This window comes from Megalobrama amblycephala, linkage group LG9 (genome assembly GCF_018812025.1).
Source record: "Megalobrama amblycephala isolate DHTTF-2021 linkage group LG9, ASM1881202v1, whole genome shotgun sequence".
Classification (NCBI taxonomy): domain Eukaryota; kingdom Metazoa; phylum Chordata; class Actinopteri; order Cypriniformes; family Xenocyprididae; genus Megalobrama; species Megalobrama amblycephala.
In genome coordinates, this window is record NC_063052.1 from 16,020,186 (window position 1) to 16,042,481 (window position 22,296).

General features: G+C 37.1%; 1 protein-coding gene across 3 annotated transcripts in view; it reads right to left on the reverse strand.

The window, feature by feature from the left end:
* Positions 1-17,020, reverse strand: part of LOC125275135 — a 75,599-nt gene extending 58,579 nt beyond the window's left edge. Inside the window, exons 1-9 of one of the 3 annotated variants that reach the window (XM_048201832.1) lie at positions 16,946-17,012; positions 16,715-16,770; positions 14,110-14,171; positions 13,622-13,904; positions 13,116-13,249; positions 12,994-13,026; positions 7,992-8,274; positions 7,668-7,804; positions 7,318-7,556 (exon numbers count right to left, since the gene is read on the reverse strand). In XM_048201832.1, coding sequence (XP_048057789.1) covers positions 7,552-7,556; positions 7,668-7,804; positions 7,992-8,274; positions 12,994-13,026; positions 13,116-13,249; positions 13,622-13,904; positions 14,110-14,170 — 936 coding nt within the window. In that variant the 5' untranslated portion in view covers position 14,171; positions 16,715-16,770; positions 16,946-17,012 and the 3' untranslated portion in view covers positions 7,318-7,551. Of the gene's footprint in view, positions 1-7,317; positions 7,557-7,641; positions 7,805-7,991; positions 8,275-12,993; positions 13,027-13,115; positions 13,250-13,621; positions 13,905-14,109; positions 14,172-16,714; positions 16,771-16,945 lie in introns of those variants that run through there. The other 2 variants (XM_048201831.1, XM_048201833.1) reach the window with 2 other exon arrangements.
* Positions 17,021-22,296: the final 5,276 nt, after the last annotated feature.

A 22,296-nucleotide genomic window follows, 5' to 3' on the forward strand; every position in this document is an offset into this window, starting at 1 on the left:
TGATTAAATTTTTATTGGACTGTTCAACAAAGCTTCTAAAGAGGTCTTCCTACACGATGTTCTTTCTAACCAAACCCATTCTGGTATCTCCCCTTTAACCTCTGTAGTTTGTCTCCACCAGGAAAGGAACTGTAAATTAGCAGCCCAATAGTAAAATCTGAAGGACGGAAGATTAAATCCTCCCTTTACTTTGGGTTTCCATAAATGTTTTTTAGATATTCTGACCGCTTTATAATTCCATATAAATGAAACAATTACAGACTCCAATTTTGCAAATAATTTAACTGGAATAAGAACTGGGATGGATAAAAATAAATATAAAAATCGAGGGAGAGTTACCATTTTAATTGCATTGATCTTTCCTGCCATAGACATAGGTAAGGTCTTCCAAAATTTTATATTATCTTTTAGCTGGTTCACTTTAATATACCAATTCGCCTTGAGTAGTGCGTCTGCCTTTCTTGTGATTGTGATTCCTAAATGTTTGAATGAATTATGAGCTATTTTAAATGGAACAGAGCTTAGAAAATTTGTGTCAATGTCCTCGGTTAGTGGCATTAGCTCACTTTTGTCCCAGTTTATTGTAAAGCCTGACAATTTATTAAATGATTCTAAAAGTTTCAAAAGAGGTGAAATAGACATTTCTGGCTTTGCTATATATAAAAGTACATCATCTGCATATAAAGATATGTATTGGGGTCTATCATTAATTAAAATAGGGGAAATTTCAACATTCTGTCTAACACATTCGGCCAAGGGTTCCATCGCTAGTGCAAATAAGTGGGGGGAGAGAGGACAGCCTTGACGTGTTCCTCTGTATAGTGAAAATGAGGCTGATAGTCAAGTTTGTAAGGACTGAAGCTTTTGGTTTAGCATATAAAATATTAATCCATTGAATGAATTTGGCCCCAAATCCAAATCTTTTTAGAGTTGCAAACATATACGGCCATTCGATTTGATCAAATGCACGTTGAGCATCTAAAGAGATCAAGCATGCTTTTGTTGTATGTTTCGCATATATTATATTATAAAGGCGTCTTAAGTTTGAATGTATGTGCCGATTTGGCATAAATCCGGTCTGATCTTGATTTATGATAGAACAAATATATAGTTGTGCAACCTATTAGCTAAGACCTTACTAATAATTTTTGCTTCTATTGGAATTAAGGAGATTGGACGGTATGATGACATCTTAATTTTATCCCATCCGGGCTTAGGTATTAATACTATGTTAGCATTGTACAGTGTCGGGGTAGTTTCGATTGGGAGAATGAATGATTGATCATACGAAGGAACATTGGAGCAAGAATATCCCAGAATTTTGATATTATTAATTTTCTCAGAGAAGAAAGAAGCAAACTCACAACATTTGCTGTCTGAGAGCATTTCACTGGGACTCGGACTCAGGGGGTTTGTTAGTCTCTCTACAGTAGCAAAAAGAGTGCGGGTGTTGTTTAAGTTTCTCTTTATAATATTTGAGAAGAAGGTCTGTCTAGCTTTGCCTAGTTCCACATTGAAAGCATGAAGGATATCTTTATAGATGTTATAATGGATTTCAAGTTTTGTCTTTTGCCACATGCGAACAGTCGGAGAGATCAATATATTAAAGAAATTGCAGAAATGATCAGATAGCGCTACATCCTTAATGACACTGGATGAAATGTTTAGACCCTTACTAATAATTAAATCCAGAGTGTGTCCACGATTGTGTGTGGACGACCACAACAGCAGACGACCACAACAGCAGATCTGGTAACACTGGGAACCAACATGGCTGAACAGGAGAAACTGTAACATGAAGTACAGAGAGGTTAGCATTGGCCACTAGGGCCATGACAATACAGGTAGGAACTCAGAAAAGCCCTCCAGAGCTCTGACTGGAACTCTGGTCATGTTGCGGCGGGCAGATAACAACCTCTGCGGTCATGTCGAGGCAGACAGGAAACTCAGAGACCACCTCCATTTTCGTCTCCGGACAGACAGGAAACTCGGGAACGACCTCCGTGGTCTTGTCAAGGCAGACAAGAAACTCAGGGACGATCTCTGTGGTCGTGTCAAGGCAGACAGGAAACTCGGGGACGACCTCTGTGGTCGTGTCAAGGCAGACAGGAAACTCAGGGACAACCTCCGTGGTCATGTCAAGGCAGACAGGAAACTATTAGGCCACGAGGCTGGGTTCTGGGACTGGGGCAAATTCTGGAATGGACTCATGGACAGAGGTGGACTCAGAAGTGGACTCAGAAGTGGACTCATAGATTGAAGCAGGCTCAGGAGCAGATTCATGGACTGGAGCGGGCTCTGGAGTGGATGCATGGGCTGGAGCAGACTCATGGGCTGGAGTGGGCTCTGGCGTCAATTCTTGGACTGGAGCGGGCTCAGAGACTGGAAGCTGATGTGTGCACAGCCCACACACACCAAATGGCTGAGGTCATAATGGCTAACACTGCAACCTCTGAGGGCAGCTCGGCTGAGGGCTCAGGCATGGCAGCCATCTCAGCTGAGGGCCGAGATATCATCATCATATATATAAATATATTAAAGTTATTACAAGGCTGTCTGTTGTCAGCAGAGGAAGATGCTCTGCATCTGAAGTCAGGATGGATTTGGGTTGCTAGTCTTGGTACGTAGCTGGTTGATTTAACAGAGGCTGTGTCTGGGCAGGGGGGAATGGAGGGGTTCATTTGTGGGCATGCGATGGTAGAATGTGCTACTGACCTACAAACAGTACATGAAATATTCTTGCAGCTTAGGAATACTCTGCTGTGTAAGTCGGGGTCGAGGGCACCCCAGTAGGGGCACAGGTTCCACTGGGCAACCCTGACAGTGCACTTAGCAGAGAAAAGCTTGTGGTAAGTATAGAAATGCCCTCCCCCATAGGACAACACAAGCTCAGCCATGAGAGTTAGATATTCGTTCAGTTTGCGCAACCTATGAGGGAAGGCTGAACAAATTATTTTTGTGAAACAGCTGAAAGCAATGGTAAATTCGGAAAGTAAACGTGATGTATGTATGTTTTGATTTTTTTAACATGACAGAAAAATCCCAGTTAGAATCACCTACTGGAAGCTGTGAGAGTAGGTTTGCAAGGTCTACGTCTGCACCTGTCAGGATCTGTGCTCGAGTGTTGTGAGCCACTGGGGGTGGTTCCGAGGTGACAGCGTTTGATGGGACGGGCATCGGATTTGCTGTGAACAGAGAATACCACCGCAGTTTTTTTCTTACCAGTGTGAAAGAGACTCAAAATACTCAGTCAATGTTGCACATACAATTAAGAGTTATACACCATTTTAATCTGTTGAATATCTCCTTTTATATGTGTACACTCAGAATAAAAACAAACTGTTGTGCTTTTTGCAAAATAAAGAAAACTAACACGATGCGTGATCTGTCTTCTCCCTCTGAACGAAGTACAATCTGATAGTTCTCCGAAAATGAACTGTAACTTAGTGAGTACTAATGACACAAAAATAAGACTTATGTCTAAAGAAATGTTGAAATGTCAGGTTTGGAATCGTGTAAGTCAAATTGAAAACAAAAATTCTGTTTATGTAATCTGACACATGAAAAGAGACACATGTCAGTGAGTCAGCTCATTATCCACTAATTCGGCCACGCCCACAGAGCGAGCGCTATTCAGACACAAATTCTGAGGCAATACATGCATACATCATCGCAATCGTGGATTTATTATCTTCAAAAGTGTCTATCTGCATGTTATAGCCATGGTAATAGCGATCTCTGGAAGCCTCTGTTAGTTCCTGGAATGTCACATGGTATGCCTGTTCTTCATTAGAGTAATTTGTGGACTAAATGTGCACAGAGTGCCCCCAGCTGAATTGAAGTATGAATTGAAAACACAGTATCCAGCGCTCAAAGTGATGACAATAAATATTGAATAAATATTACTCCTCTGTATAGAAAATTGACATAAACATATGAGAATCCATCACTATTTCTCCAAATGTGGATGCTTTTAACCCCCTGATTTGGGGCCTGGAGAAGTTTTGATATGCCCTGACATTTGTGCTTTTTTCAGTTGTTCATAAACATATTAATGACACAAGTGTCATTACACTGTATTCAGCACAAACTAGGCTACCATAATATGTGAGGAACATGTATGTACATGTTTGTATTTTTGAAGGAATAATGTTTATGCGTGGTTATTGAAAAAACAAAAAACTTAAGTCACTGAAATAAGGCCAAAAAAAGTATATTAATTATGTGTTCACAAGACTTCTGGGTATTGGAGGTTGTAGACTAGAGTTTTTGTTTCAGAATTATATAAAAAATATGCTGACTACTCTTTCATTTATAACAATATATTGATTTAGTTTTTGTAAGACACTTTTTGTCAAGAAACGCAGTATGCGTGGAGGCGTGAATCATCATGAATAATGGGTCATTTACACCTGAGAAGACAAAAGAATCACATAATGAGCTGAAATGACTTGCATATTAATGAGGCCTTTCAGTCAGGTAGGCTTTGAAAAACCCTCTGTAATCATGTCTCAGCTCATCAAACACAGCAATACTGTGAAATATTATTACAATTTAAAATGATGGTATTCTATTATATTCTTTAAAATATAATGTATTTCTGTGATGCAAAGTGTCTGAACAATTATGTTACCTCTATGGCATTTCATATAGGCTTTTAGCTTAAAAGCATGCACATTTGGAGAAATATTGATGGATTCTCATATGTTTATGTCAATTTTCTATACAGAGGAGTAATATTTATTCAATATTTGTCATCACTATGAGTGCTGGATTCTGTGTTTTCAATTCATACTTGCATCCGGAGGGAGCTCTGTACACCTTTAGGCCACAAATTCATATAAAGAAGAACAGGAACCAGGAACTAACGGCATGTCTTCTAGAGATTGCTAACCATGGCTTTAACATCCAGATAAACACTTTTCAAGACAATACATACACGATTGAGACAATGCATACAAGTACTTCTGACATGGCTCTCTTTTCATACAGATTACATAAACACAGAATGTTTGTTTTCGATTTGACTTGCACGATTTAAAACCTGACATTTCAACGTTTCTTTAGACATGTCATTTTTTTTGTCATTAGTATTCATAAGTTACAGTTCATTTTCTGAGAACTATCAGATTGGACTTCGTTCAGAGGGAGACGAGAGATCACGCATCATGTTAGTTTTCTTTATTTTACAAAAAGCACAACATTGTGTTTTTACTCTGTGTACACAAATAAAAGAAGACATTTCTATATTTTCAATTGATATATTACTTATGTCTCTGACAAGAAATGACGGAGTATTTTAAATCTGTTTTGCTGCAATGTGAAAAAAATCCTGCAAAACGCGCCAGCACGTTAGCCAACTCCAGAGAGTTAAGCTAAAAGCCTTTATGAAATGCCATAGAGGTAACATGAATGTTCAGATGCTTTGCATCACAGATATACATTATATTTTAAAGTATATTAAAATAATAAAAAAAAAAACATTATTTGTTTTGACTCTTCTTTTAAAAACATTATAATAGTAATGCGTCCAGTCTTATGACTGGTATTGTAATTTAAAATATAATAGGCCTATACAAAATTTTCTTCACATGATGTGCAATAATATGTGCATGCATGAGATCACAAAAAAATGTTTTTTTGTCAAGATTGGACATTATATTAACGTGTTCCTGTGCGGCTCATTATGCGGGTCTTTGTCTTCTCAGCTGTGAATCACAACATTATTCATGAAGATTTACGCCTCCATGCATACTGTGTTTCTTGACAAAAAGTGTCTTACAAAATTTAAACCAATATATTGTTTTATATGAACGAGTAGGCAGGATACTTTTTACATGATTTTGAAGCAAAAATTCTAGACTACAACCTCCACTACCCAATAATAGAATGCATATTTAATATTTGTTTTTTGGCCTTATTTCAGTGACTTAAGTTTTTTGTTTCTTCAATAACCAGGCATAAACGTTATTCCTTCAAAAATACATACATGTTGCTCACATATTATGGTAGCCTAGTTCGTGCTGAATACAGTGTAATGAGACCTTTTCCATTAATATGTTTATGAACAACTGAAAAAAGCACAAATGTCAGGGCATGTCAAAACTTCTCCAGGGCCCCAAATCAGCCTCAGACTCCAGAGGGTTAAGGTGCTTTGAAACAAACTGTATTGTTAAAAGCACTATACAAATAAAGGTGACTTGACATACATTTATTGGAATGTAATCAGGTATCAGAATATTTCAGATAAACTAAGACATACACTTTCTTTTACTGCTGTTCTCTTCTGGAAATATGGGAGATTTTCTTTCATTTATTTGAGTTTTATTTGAGTATTTCTCATTTCAATTATAAGGTGATGAGACAGTGCTTTCACTCACCTGTATGTTGATTAATGATTAGTTTTTATGGAGGTAAAACATCTGTCTTATGCTCTGTAAAGTGTTTCATTGATAACTTTCCATGTATACAAATTATAATTATTTATAAATCCATATTTATTTATAAATCCTTTTTCAACCGAGGAAGACTTGAAGTATTGGTTCAGAATGCATTCACTCATATTATGGTTGAGTAAATTGATTCAGTGGCAGTTGTGTCTTCTCATATCAAAATAAAAGATTATTTCAATTATATTTGCACATTTCACAGATGCGTTTGAAGTGCATTCAAGATGAACATTTCAGTTTATTCATTACTTTTTTCTTGTGAACAGAACTTGCTTGTGCAGGAGATTCTCATCATGTGTTCAAATACTTAGTGTTTGATCTTGTGATCAGGATGTTTGCATTGTCACGTGTTTTGCAGGAATAGTATGGACGTTTCAAAATGTCTCAATTACAGAATTACAGTTTTTTTTTTTTTTTTTTTTTTTTCAAACTGTCTAGATGCAATTATTTTTTTTAATAAAATAATAATTTTCATTTTTATTTTAATTTTGTATTATTTATATTAAAATAAATAACACTGATCTGCACTTTTTTATCACTTTGTGTCTTTGAATACTACAGAGACAAACTTGCAGGCAAGTACAAATTCTAAAATATTCAATAGTCAGAATAAGACACGTAAAACACATTCTGTGTTGATTCTGGGACAGAAAGTTGGATATCCTTGTTCTCTCTATGATTTACATTTTCTCTCTTTTTTTTTTTTTTTTTTTTTTTTTTTTTTTTTTTCTCGAAAACAAATTAATTCTTCTTTACTTTGTTACCAGCTCCTCAACTCTGGATGGGTAGCTATGTAGCACTAAACCACCTCCTCATTGTAAATATCCAAATGAGCCTTTTTGATCTAGAAACATGAAATACAACATGCAATGCTGTACTAATTTATTAATGTAGAAAGCAAAGATAAACAAACATGGGTAAATACACAACCTATGGATCAAACTAGGGTTGAGAAACAGGTGCATTTTAAAAATCATTTCAAACCTTTACTGAAACGGCTCTTAAGGATAAAAGTTCCAAAAATAGTATTGCTCAGAAAACATTAGTTTGGTATTTTGCTTATAGGATCAGTGGACTGTGGTGTAACATCATCTCATTCCACTTAATCTGGCAATGAAAACAGAAAAAAAAAATCATTAAGCAAACCTACACATAGTATAAACGGTACAAATAGAACAAAATGTCTACACACCATGTCTCTCTCCTTTTATTTCTCATCTGCAAACACCTCAACCTCACACAGTGTGAGATATTCATTGCGCCCAGGTATAAAAATGTTGACATATCGTCCCTTAACAGGCTGAAACTCAAATGTTTTTGTGTCGCCAGATGGGATGGACACAACAGTTGTAGCCCTGTGAAGAAACACAGTAACAGTGAAATAGAGAGGGGTGTATCATAATGGCATGAAGCATAATAAATATACTGTCAATGTCAAAAGCAAGTTTGTATTAAAAGTATTTATTAAGTAATAAGTAATTTTATCTTATTTACTCATTTTCTAACCAATTTTGTAAGTATTAAGAGAGAAACAATACTTACAGCTCATTATTGTTGCCATTATTTTCCAGGCTGTTGCCGATACGGATCTGAGCACCATTTATTCTCTCTGCACAACAATCTCCTCGATTAGTGATGCTAACCCTGGTTACCATGTAGACTTCCAATAAGTCAACTCTCCACCAGGGGTCCTTGTCCGCTTTAGTATGACTGCATGATCTACTAATGTAATTTGGATTCCTGTTGCCATCGACAGCATTTTGAGCAGCTGTTAATCCATCGAATGTGGAAGACTGGACAGCTGTGGCTCCAAGAGCAAGATTTTCTGTTTAACATAAACAGAGTTTTTTTATATATATATATATATATATATATATATATATATATATATATATATATATATATATATATATATATATATATATATATATATATATATATATATATATGTTCATGACATGTACATTATTCCTTAAATGTTCCGTTTTAAGGGAATTCGCGCTGCGTCGTATCAAGACACTTTGGGGAACGTGCTTAAAGGGTTAGTTCACCCAAAAAATGAAAATTCTGTCATTTATTACTTACCCTCATGCCGTTCCACACCCGTAAGACCTTGGTTGATCCTCAGAACACAAATTAAGATATTTTAGTTCAAATCTGATGACTCAGTGAGGCCTCCATAGGGAGCAATGACATTTCCTCTCTAAAGATCCATTAATGTACTAAAAACATATTTAAATCAGTTCATGTTAGTACAGAGGTTCAATAGTAATATTATAAAGCGACAAGAATATTTTGGTGCGCCAAAAAAACAAAATAATGACTGATTCATCAAATCATAAATTAATCAGTGTATCGAATCATTATTCGGATCATGGGTCAAACTGCCAAACGGCTGAAATCATGTGACGTTGGTGCTCTGAACAGCAGATTCGACACTGATTCATTTATGATCCGATGCTTCCTGAAGCAGTGTTTTGAAATAGGCCATCACTAAATAAGTCATTATTTTGTTTTTTGGTGCACCAAAAATATTCTCGTCACTTTATAATATTAACACTCTGAGGTCTGAGGTATTGCCGGCTATACCACCTCGGTTTTTATCTTACCAGTGTGAAAGAGACTCAAAATACTCTGTCAATGTTGCACATACAATTAAGAGTTATACACCATTTTAATCTGTTGAATATCTTCTTTTATTTGTGTACACTCAGAGTAAAAACAAAATGTTGTGCTTTTTGTAAAATAAAGAAAACTAACATGATGCGTGATCTCTCGTCTCCCTCAGAACGAACTCCAATCTGATAGTTCTCAGAAAATGAACTGTAACTTAGTGAGTACTAATGACAAAAAAAATACATTTATGTCTAAAGAAACGTTGAGATGTCAGGTTTTAAATTGTGTAAGTCAAATCGAAAACAAATATTGTCTGTTTATGTAATCTGTATGAAAAGAGAGCCATGTCAGAAGTCTGTGATTCAGCTCATTTATCCACTAATGCGGCCACACCCATGGAGGGAGCGCTATTCAGGCAATACATGCATACATCATCTCAATCGTGTATTTATTGTCTTCAAAAGTGTTTTGATTAGCCATAGTTAGCAATCTCTGGAAGCCTCTGTTAGTTCGGTTAGTTCCTGGATTGCCTGTTCTTCTTTAGGAGACATTTGTGGACTAAAGGGGCAGAGTGCCCTCCGGCTGCAAGTATGAATTGAAAACACAGTATCCAGCGCTCATAGTGATGACACTAAATATAGAATAAATATTACTCCTCTGTATAGAAAATTGACATAAACATATGTGACCTGATCCAGCAAAATGAGTCAGTGACCCAAATTTCAAAATTGAGATTTTGGTATCAATGGAAAGGTGAGACAATAAGCTTTAAAATGATATCCTAGTCAAAGTCATACCCTGAATGGTTTTAAAGATATACCCATTTGAATTATGGTCGTCTGCCCTCTTTTTCCAATTTAAAACCTGAGAAAATCGCTTTTAAAGTTTTTTTTTTTCCCCTTTTTTTGTTGTTGATATCTTTCAAAATCCATTGCATTTAAAGGGATAAACTATTTATTTTACAGCTTAATTTGACCAAAGACATTTTTTATATATAAATGTTATTAAACCAGCCTGAAGCTCAAATTATTTTAAAGTATTTATTTGAATGAACCCTTTAAGACCTGAAGGCTTTTTTAGAGGTGTTTTTTTTTTTTTTTTTTTTTTTTTTTTTTTTTTTCTGAGCGACACACACAAAAGTAAAGACTCATAACTCCAAAACTGTAGCAAGGAGAGTCAAATTTTAAGAAAGATTTTAAGAAAATATAAATTACATTTGGACATTTTCTTGCTGAGAAACAGCTGATAAATACAAAAAAATATATATATTTTTTAAAATAATTTTTCTTTTTTTAATTTGACATGGAATAACTCAGGAACACAATAAGAATACACAATATTCTTTAAAATATAATGTATTTCTGTGATGCAAAGTGTCTGAACAATTATGTTACCTCTATGGCATTTCATATAGGCTTTCAGCTTAAAAGAATAAACAGAATATTTAATATTTATTCAGTTTTTGATTTGACTTACACGATTTAAAACCTGACATCTCAATGTTTCTTTAGACATAAGTCTAATTTTTTGTGATTAGTATTAGTGGATAATGACTAAGTTCTGACGTGTCTCTTTTCACAGTTACATAAACAGTTTTGTTTTTGATTTGACTTTTGACATCTCAATGAGAACTATTTTTTTGTGATTAGTATTCAGATTGGAGTTCGTTCCGAGGGAGACGAGAGATCACGCATCATGTTAGTTTTCTTTATTTTACAAAAAGCACAACATTTTATTTTTACTCTGAGTGTACACAAATAAAAGAAGATATTCAACAGATTAAAATGGTGTATAACTCTTAATTGTATGTGCAACACTGACAGAGTATTTTGAGTCTCTTTCACACTGGTAAGATAAAAAATGAGGTGGTATCGCTGGTGATACCTCAGACTCCAGAGTGTTAATATTGAACCACTGTACTCACATTAACTGATTTAGATGTGTTTTCAGTACCTTTATGGATCTTGACAGAGGAAATGTCATTGCTCCCTATGGAGGCCTCACGGAGCCATCAGATTTCAACTAAAATATCTTAATTTGTGTTCCGAAGATTAACGAAGGTCTTATGGGTGTGGAACGGCACGAGGGTGAGTAATAAATGACAGAATTTTTGGGTGAACTAACCCTTTAAGAAAAGTACGCTGGATAAGCGCATCTTGCAAACAAGAGCACAACCTCCACGCCGGGGCTTACCATTTTTACCATTGTCCTCAAATATGTCTAGCTCTATTGTTAATGAGTATAGTGGAATACAGGGAGCTAAGGGGAATGGTTATGGGATGATGCCGTGGGTTTAAGAGACTTTGGCCAGGTATCTTTCACCAGATGCTTCCCACCAAACCCTGCTGCACTACATCTACTTCGGTGGGTAAAGCATATATGGTGGTTGGTTGGGCTGGCTGGTGTCTGCACACAATGGCCATCATGCAGGCATACCAGGCTGACCTTTTAAGGGAACAGGTCGGGTGCACAATATATCACCCCCGACCAGAGCTATGGAAACTGTAGGTCTGACCCATTAAGGGGCTCAATACCTAGAAGCTTGTCTCTCAGCCGAAGTGGTCGAGACTAAACTTAACTCTAAAGCTTCATCCACAAGAAAACTGTATGGCCTGAAGTGGAATGTTTTCACCTCTTGGTGTAGAGAGTGTGGGTTGGACATAGTTAACTGCCCAGTGGCTTCAGTGCTTGAGTCCCTCCAAAATTGCTTTTCTGCTGGTCTTACCCCACCCATGCTTAAGATGTATGCGGCAGCAATTGTGGCTTTCCGCGCTCCGTTAAGTGACAGACCTCTGGGGAGGCAAAAGTTGGTCATACGGTTCCTCCGTGGAGCATGGAGGATGAGGCCTGCAACTCACACCTCACACTCATGTCTGGGATCTGGCTATGGCTCTTGAGGGGTTATCCCTGGCCCACTTTGAACCATTTGAGTCAGCTTCTGAGAAGTATCTCATGCTTAAGATAGATTTTTTGCTTGCCATTACATCCCTCAAGAGGGTTAAGGACCTTCAAGCTCTTTCTATTTCCCCTCCCTGCTTGGAATTTTCTCCTGGGAAGGTGAAAGTTACCTTGCATCCTAGACCATGCTATGTGCCTAAAGTGCCTTATAATATGGCTTAGTCTACAATCCTTCAGTCCTCCACCGCACATTATCAGCGGAACAAGAGAGACTTAATTTACTCTGCCCTGTTTGGGCCTTAGAGTTATATGTTCAGAGGTCTTCTCGCTGAAGAAATTCAGATCAATTGTTAGTATGATTTGGGTTGCCCAGGAAAGGATCCCAACCCTCCAAGCAAACAATCAGCAACTGGATCGTTGAGGAGATTTCTTTGGCCTACCAGGAGCCCGGTATGCTTTCACCTAAAGCAGTAAGGGCTTATTCTACTAGAAGCATGGAAACTTCTAAAGCCCTGCTCTCGGGGGTCTCACTGCAGGAGATATGTAATGCAGTTCATGAGGTTTTATAGCATGCACCTTCCTTCTACACCTGGACAGTTTAACACTAGGACAGGCATTACTTAGGATGATGCAGTAGGCATTGCATTCCCCAAAGTATTGTCATACATCGCAGCACGAGTTCCCTCAAAAGGGAATGTCTCGGATTACGTCTGTAACCCTTGTTCTCTGAGAAGGGAATGGGACACTGTGTCCCTTTGCCACACCTTCGTATGCCGTTGATTTTAATATTACAAATATGTGTGGCAAGCAGAACAGGACCGAGAGCCGTGGGAATGTAGCAAGGCCAGTGACATGAGTGCCCAGTCCTCTCTTGTCCTTCTCTGTCATCACTTTTAACCTTCAGAGCTCCACCGTGAGAATCAAGGCTGGTGCGGCACGCAGGAGTCTCCGCTCCCACGACTCTCGGGCCCGTCCTGCTTGCCACAATGTTACACTGTCAACAACATTACAAGTAATGAAGAACACTCACTTGGAACACAAATGTAGGTTGGTGTGTACTTTTCTGTAAATAAAATAATAACAGTTAAACACACATTAATAAGTACGTAAACAAATTATATGACACAGTTTTCTTCTCTCTCTGTCCCTTACCTGCAAACACCTCGACTTCACACAGAGTAAGGACTTCATCATTCCCAGGTAAATAAATGTTGACATATTGGCCATTAACAGGCTCAAATGAAAATGTTCCTGTGCCATCAAGAACAGTGAGAACAGTTGCAGCCCTGCAAATACATAAAGAACAGTGTTAAAATGAAAACCAGAGGCCTAGCAACACAATGCACTTCTAACAAATTCAATTACTAAAAAATAATTAGTTAATTCGATAAAAACTATTGAAATCAAATGGTTTGTACAGCACTTTTCACAATACAAATTATTGTTTGTGTTTTATTTTGCATTGTTACAAGAAACAGTGGTCTAAACTTGTCAACAAAAGTCTGGATAAAATATTTTCAAGTAAAGTACATCTCCATAGCTGTGGCTCTCTGAGTGGTTGGTTTGTGGAGGAGGTTAAATTTTGCCTCCTGGTTTATTAAACCAGATTGAACATCATAAACATGGGAAGATGACTGAACAATTGAAACATTTCTTACAGCGCATTGTTGTTTCCGTTGTTGTCCAGACTGTTACCAATACGAATCTGAGCTCCTTTAAGCCGCTCTTTGCAACAGTCTCCACGATTAGTGATGGCAACGCTGTATACACTGTAGATATTTTCAAGGTCAACTCTCCACCATGGATTAAACTCAGTTTTAGTGTGAGTGCATGAGCCCTTAAAATAATCAGAGTCTCTCTTTCCATCTACTGCATGTTGAGCATCTCCCAGTGGGTGGCCTAGGGAGGACTGCACAGCCTTGGCATTAAGAGCAAGATTCCCTGTTCAATATGATATGAAATATATGAAAAAGGATAAGACAGGTTCAAAGCAATACAAATAAATATGAATGAATAAATAACAAGTTTTCAATTACCATTTTTCAGCCTATAATTTTAATAAATTAATCTGATTGATATGTAATGATACACAATGGTTACAGATTTTTAAATCAAGGCATTTTTACTTGTATTATTCTAAACGTACCTTTGAAATCAGCGACGCACAGCCCAGTAAGTGTTAGAAACACAATCACACGTATCGCCATCCTGATATAAGACACAACAACACATCACCTCACCTCAGCATACAGTATGAAGGTATAATTTTCAATTTCTCATCCTCATTTAAACAATGAAACATATATATTGCTATTGTAATGATAGAAGAACCCCATGATTTACAGTAAAGTTAGTGTAATGTGACTAACCTGCCTCTGTTCTTTGGCTTTTAAATGCCTTTGCTGGGTTTGCTTTATTTTAAACTTATATAATTTTTAACTTGCATACTTGTATATTAATTAAAATCATCAGAAATAATATTTTTATTTATTTATTTATTTTATATATTTATTTTATTTTTTGTATAGAAATAAATAGTCTTTAGAGGTGAATATTGTTTACAATAGTGTTACGAAAAGCTGATATTTTAACTGCCATCAAAGCTTGCTAATTATACATCAAGAGAAATAAGCAGATTTTAAATATTTAGAAAATTATTCATCATTGTGCAACACAATATGAATAAAACATATCAAGGCAACTTACACTGCTTGACTTAATCGTGAAAAGGGATAAATTTTGTGACGCTTTGAGTTCATTGTGACTTCTCTGAATGTTGTACAAAGCGCAGCTATGACACGTGTGTAGGAACTGAAAGCTAATCAGACATAAATAACTCCTTCAAACTGTGAAAAAAGAGTCAAATTCCAAATCAACACTCAGGACCCTAAATCAGAAGTTCTCATCATTTTGGTGTCAGCCAGTCCAGCTAAACAGAGATTAAGACCATGCACGCTTCTAAAAAAATGATCCCAACTAGAGAATGAACACTTAAGATGTCAAGTTTAACAAAACTAATGGTAGAAGTGATGACACATCTTGAGTCTCACGAGGAAAGCCATGAGTTTTAAACAGACCTCTTAAACAATGCTGGAAGGACTTATAATCAAACATTGTTCAACTGCATAATTCTATATCATGTCTACAACCTATATATGGGATTATTATGCTTAGATCACACATAATTCATGCAATTGTTAACTTTTGAATGGTTGATGGGAGGTGTGCTTTGTTTACTATGTGTCTGAATGATTTCTCATTTATTCAATGTTTGTATGAATCAAATCTGTGTAAAATTTATTGTACTCTTATTATAGAAATCATGTCTAAATTTTACTCTGCTAGAGCGGGAAAGTTAAGAGACCATGTGACAATAACTGTGATTTATGTACGTGGAGGGGAAATAGTCACGCCACGAACTAAAGACAGTCTAATTGGTTGGAACTCTTCCTAGGGGGTGGACAAACGCTTCAAAGAAACAAACAAAGAATTAGGTTACGGTAAAATGGGTTAAGACGGAGGTTAAGACCGAATAGCATCATGCAAGTCATCTGACAACTCTTGTCTCACTTACTTTTCTTTCATCACTTAGACCCGGTTTCACAGGCAGGGCTTAGGCTAAGCCAGGATTAGGCCTTAATGCATGCTGAAGGAAAAAACTGAATGAACTGAGCTCATTTGCTCCATATAGAGCTATAAGGCCGTCTAGTTGAACGTCATGAAATGTCATGTTATATTATTTTTTTTTTTTACAAGAGGTCAGCAGAGACACCCAATGTGAGATATTTTGAGCTGAATTTAGAGGGTTATGCATGAAAATGGTGAGCTATTTTGAATTTAAGTTGAAAGAATGTGCTTAAATTATTATTTATTGATAAAATCTAGTCATTTAAACATAAATAAAAATAAATAAATAAAATCTCCATAAAAACTGCATTGAAAAATATATTATCAAAACAACATGAGAAGCTTTCTGTACCCAAAAAAAAAAAAAAAAAAGTATCATTTTAGGGCTTTGGGTCATTTTGACTTGCAACGGAAGGATTTGTTACAATTTGCGAGAAGAGGATGAGGGTTCATTCTATTTAGCAATATTTTGCCGTTTTTTTAAAATCTTAAATGTTAGCAAATTGTCAATACAACTGATTCTTGTTGAATGTTCTTTTGACATTATTGGATTGCAGTGAGCACAACAAAACACTTCTAGACTAAATCTTTACACCCTGAATGAATTGTCCAAACAAAAGTTTAGTTTTATTAGTAAAACCTCTATTGCATTTCATGCTCTCAAAGAAACACCACTAACAGATTCTTCACTACTAAGGCCTTCTTTATGTCAAAGCAGTGTTTTGTACTAATAATAGTACATGTTGTATTAAATTTATTTTATTCAAAATATTAAATTTATTCAATAGTCAATTTAGTGATATAGTTTAACTGACTACATTCAGTCCATTTGATAGATTGAACAATTGCCACCTAATGAAACTCATTGTGCAATAAGTAATTGTAATTTTCATCATTTCATCATCGTATGATTGTAACATTTACACTGCTAGCACAGCTACTGTAGTCTTTTTAACAAAGAGCTGTGTTACAAGTGTGATTGGTTTTGTGCCAAGAGTTCTGCAAATTTAACAAGTTACATACCAAATTAATTAAAAAATAAAACTGTATTCAATAAATTAATTTCCCCCCATTCCATTTATAATGTTACCCTGGTGTAGAGAGTACATAAACATTCAACTCACCTGGAATTCAATGTATCAACCTCACAGAAGACCTTCACAATTCAGCAGTTATCTGACTTTAAACCAAATAATACATTATATAATAAATAAATGGCATTATTAATATTTGTTTATAGACAAATGCTATACTTTTACCCAATATATTATTCATATGAGGAATATTATGTCCTGTCAAAAAAATCTCAAACCCAAAATGTGCTATTATACATAGATATGAATATTAATACACACCAGCAGTCTGTGAAGAGGGGTCTAGTTGAATAATATTGTGCTCAGAAATGCTCTATTTATTGTTGAATTAAGTCCCTCCCAACCAAACAAGTCTTATCTGAATAATCAACACCCCCCATTAATGTTTTGTATTTTTCTCATGTCTGTATAAAGGGTGTATGCTCAGTGTAGACAGCAGTCATTTTCATTTGAGCAGTTAAGTACATTTTGGTTGTGTTTACTTTCTCATGAAATAAGGAAGAACTATATAGCTCTCAGTAAATATAACACTGGCAAAATGTATTCACGATCACGCTTTTAAGACTTTGCACGCACAGAATTCAAAACAAAGGTGCCCAAACCTGTTCCTGGAGATCTACTGTACCTTCCTGCAGTGTTCAGTTCCAACTCGGGTCCAACACACCTGTCTGTAAACATCATTGCTGTGTTCAAAATCACCCCCTACCCTCATTCACTATTCTCTACATTAGTCTACTAATATAGTCCAGTTGAAGGAGTGAATGAAAATAAGTAAATTCAAACACTAAGTGTGCTGAAATGTATGATATTACCCTGTACCCACATTGGACCAGTGGTTTGGAAATTGGATGGATGGACGATTCAGAAGCCATCTTCTGGCAAGAAATGGGAATTCATTCACCACGCAACTCTCACAGTGCATTATGGGTATTCTGTAGCTGTTGAGTTTACATCAGTTGTACACATTACTTTGGTGCATTATGGGATTAAATGATTGCTATTCGAATCAACAATGGAGTTTAAAAATACGACCGATGGACTGACGACGAGGTTCAGGCTTCATTAAGCTTACATGCGGACGACAAAATCCAGCTGGAACTGGAAAGTCACATGCAGTCCTACGTCACCAGAATTAAACTTCATGGTACTTTAGACCAGTGGTTCTCAACCACATTCCTGGAGGCCCACCAACACTGCACATGCATGTTTCCTCAATTAAACACACCTGATTAAGGTTATCAGCTCATTAGTAGTGACTCAAAGATCTAAAATGGGTGTGTCAGACAAAGGAGACATGCAAAATGTGCAGTGTTGGTGGGCCTCCAGGAATGTGGTTGAGAACCACTGCTTTAGACCGCAATGAAAACGCAGACAGCGACAGGTCTGGGAGGTAAAAATGTTGCTGGGAAAAATTGTTCCGGGTAATTTCGGTGGAAAAGCGGCAATCCTCTGAAAGCGTTTTATCGATGCACTATATTCCCAAAAGTTTTGGGATACCTGCCTTTACGTGCACATGAACTTTAATGACACAATCACCAGTGAGAGTGCCCATCATTGCCACCAGAGGGCACTCCACGCTGGACTACACACATCATTTGGACTCCATTTCCCATCTACCCTCATACCTTGGACTGATCACCCTGCACCTGCTACCCGTTGACCCAATCCTTACAGAAAGTTCATAGACGGCCTCCTTAGCTGGGACAGGACAGGGTGAAAGTTCATAGCTGGGTACCGCTGACACCTCTAGAGGGTCTGCAGCGGATGCCGCCTTTGTAAGGATTGGGTCAATGGAGTGAAGATCCATCTGCAGCTTTTATTGAAGCTAAGTTCACAGACACAATAATAGCAAGGATGAGCCAGTGGCAGAAACAGTGACAGGCAGTGATCAGGGTAGGCAGCAAACAATCAGAGTCCCAAGGCAGGCAGAGATCAGGGCACGCAGCAAACATGCATAATCCAGGAACAGGCAAGGGTCAAAGCAGGCAGAAGAGAATCAGAAACGAGTAACAGTCCAAGGTCAAACACAAGAATACGGAATCCAGGGGAAACGTTCAGAAATGTCAGACAGGGCTAAACAAGACTTCACATGGAGGTGTGGGTGCAAGTGTCTTTTATGTGTGAGTGAGTGATTGTATAATGGGTAGCAGGTGCAGGGTGATCAGTCCAAGGTATGAGGGTAGATGGGAAATGTAGTCCAAAAGATGTGTGTAGTCCAGGGTGGAGTGCCCTCTGGTGGCAATGAAGGACACTCTCACTGGTGATCGTGACAAATCCGTAGGGTTTAATATGGAGATGGCCCACCCTTTGCAGCTATAAAGCCTCAACTCTTCTGGGAAGGCTTTTCACAAGGTTTAGGAGTGTGTTTATGGGAATTTTTGACCATTCTTCTAGAAGCACATTTGTGAGGTCAGGCAGTGATGTTGGCGAGAAGGCCTGGCTCACAGTCTCCACTCTAATTCATCCTAAAGGTGTTCTATCGGGTTGAGGTCAAGACTCTGTGCAGGCCAGTCAAGTTCCTCCACACCAAACTCGCTCATCCATGTCTTTATGGACCTTGCTTTGTGCACTGGTGCGCAGTCATGTTGGAACAGGAAGGGGCCATCCCCAAACTGTTCCCACAAAGTTGGGAGCATGAAATTGTCCAAAATGTCTTGGTATGCTGAAGCATTAAGAGTTCCTTTCACTGGAACTAAGGGTCAAGCCCAACCCTGAAAAAAACCCCACACCATAATCCCCCTCCACCAAACTTTACACTTGGCACAATGCAGTCAGGCAAGTACTGTTCTCCTGGCAACAGCCAAACCCAGACTCATCCATCAGACTGCCAGACAGAAGCGTGATTCGTCACTCCAGAGAACACATCTCCTCTGCTCTAGAGTCTCAGTGGCGGCATGCTTTACTCCACTGCATCCGACGCTTTGCATTGCACTTGGTGATGTAAGGCTTGGATGCAGCTGCTCGGCCATGGATAACCCATTCCATGATGCTCTCTAAACACTGTTCTTGACCTAATCTGAAGGCCACATGAAGTTTGGAGGTCTGTAGATATTGACTCTGCAGAAAGTTGGCGATTTCTGCGCACGGTGTTCCTCAGCATGCGTTGACCCTGCTCTGTGATTTTACGTGGCCTACCACTTCATGGCAGAGTTGCTGTTGTTCCCAATGGCTTCCACTTTGTTATGATACCACTAAGAGTTGACCGTGGAATATTTAGTAGTGAGGAAATTTCATGAATGGACTTATTGCACATGTGGCAACCTATCACAGTACCATGCTTGAATTCACTGAGCTCCTGAGAATGACCCATTCTTTCACAAATGTTTGTAGAAGCTGTCTGCATGCCTAGGTGCTTGATTTTATACACCTGTGGCCATGTAAGTGATTTGAACACCTGAATTCAATGATTTGGAGGGGTGTCCCAATACTTTTGGCAATATAGTGTGGCTTGACTTTTCATATATACAAATCCATAAATTACTTTTTCAACACAGGAAGACTTATTGAAGCATATGTAGAAATGCATGCACTGATATGTGGTTGAGTAAAATTGGTTCATTGGCATTGGTGCAGTCTTATATTTGCTGTTATTTTGCTGTTTGAAATTCAGATGGTGTAATCAAACACTTTGTGTTGCCATATTGTGATAAATGTGTACTCAGTGTAAACAGGGTTGTTTAATTTCAAATCTGTGCATATGCACGCTTTATAAATGAGGCTCCACGTTCATTTTGAACAAAACTTGCTCATCATGTTTTCAAATACTTAATGTGTGATCCTGTGATCAGGATGTTTGCATTATATCATGTGCTTTGCAGGAATAGTATGGATCTTTTGATCTCAGAATTACAGAATCTGAGATCTGAGTTTTTGCCAATCTATCTAAATGCAAAAAAAAAAAAAAAAAAGATTGTCATAATAACCAGTTTTATTTATATTAAAATAAATAACATTAACTTACACTTACACTGAGTTAAATAGCCCAGTACTGAAAATAGTACAGAGACAAAGATGCAGGCAAGTATTTTATAAAATACTTGACTTTTAATGCATTTTAAATATTGCTGTCTGGTTGAAAGAGCTGGGAGAATTAGGAAGAAAGCATTTATGATTAGGTTAAAATTTGGTACAAACCATGGGGAAATTTGAGCTGTGGTGCATGGTTAAGATATCTCTGGATTACAGTCAGGACACTTTCCAAAGGGGGAAATTTCCAAAGGGGAAATTTGAACTGCGTTGCATAGATAAGATATCTCCGGAAGGGGGGGATTAGGGCTGTGTGGCGCAGTTTGAGGTGTCTTGGCAAAAGGGGAGATTGAAACTTTGTGTATCAGTTTGCCTTAACAGGTAGCAGTCCTGTCGTGTGAGGAAGATCCATTCAGATCTGCTCTGATGGATAGATCCGTTTAGATCCACTCTGATGGACAACAACAACAACAACAACAAAAAACTCCCTGAGACTTCCTAGCTCATCCATCCAGATAGCAAAATTCTCTGTTTTTACTGTTATTTCTATTCCTTATGTTCTATTTTTATTATTCTTCTTTATGTAAAGCACTTTGAATTACCATTGTGTATGAAATGTGCTATACAAATAAAATTGCCTTGCCTTGCCTTGCAAAATATTTGTCAAAATAAGACACTTAAAACACTTCAAATACTTTTTACTCATTTGAAATGAGTTGCAACACTTGATTTTATTGCATTTAATTCTCTTAAATTGTAAATGGAAGTTAATTCCCCCCATGTTTTTGAGTTGGGATAACATGAATCATTTTTATTGACAGCTGAATCTGGACAGTGGATTTCCCAGCATGTCATCTGAGTTGAATTCAGGTACTGTTCAATATCATTTACTGATCAATGTAATATTGTTATGAAAACATTTCCATTTTTAAATAATAATATAATTATGTTCTCATATCACAACACTTTTTCCTGGCATGCAAAGAAAAATTATTCAAATGTTGTTGTGTAGTTTTGTCATGTCTGTATGAAAAGGATGTGTGCTCAGTGCAAACAGTCTTTCATTTGTTCAGTTTAATGTACTTTTTGGTTGTTTACTTTAAATAAGGAAGAACAGTAGCACTCAGTAAACATAAGAGAATATATACTATGTAGCCTTTCAAGACTTTGGTCATGCAATTCAAGCCTCCTTCAAAAATGAAAGACTGTTTCAGTAACGGCAGATATGAATGATTTTGAAAAAGCTGTTTCAAGAATTGTTTTTTTTTTTTGGTTTTTTTTTACCATACATTGTTTGTTTGTTTTAATTACTAAAATTATTATTATTACCTTTAAGTGTCTTGGTTCTGGAAAAGATTCTGTTCACTGCTCATGGGTTTGGGATTTTTTAATTTTTTTCCTCCTGACTTTACTGTATCCTGCTGCCATGAGTGGCTGAATAGAAGTAGCTCACGAAAGGTGAAGAGTACAACAAAAACTTTAATTTTGGAGTAAATACACAGAGTACACAACCTTACTCTTCCATAGTCACACTCAACTTAATCACTTGTATTTTATGCATCTTATGCACTTTATTCCTTTATCATTCATGGTATTCAAGTATGGAAGCTTATTTGTAGCAATATTCAATTTAAAATGTAATATGC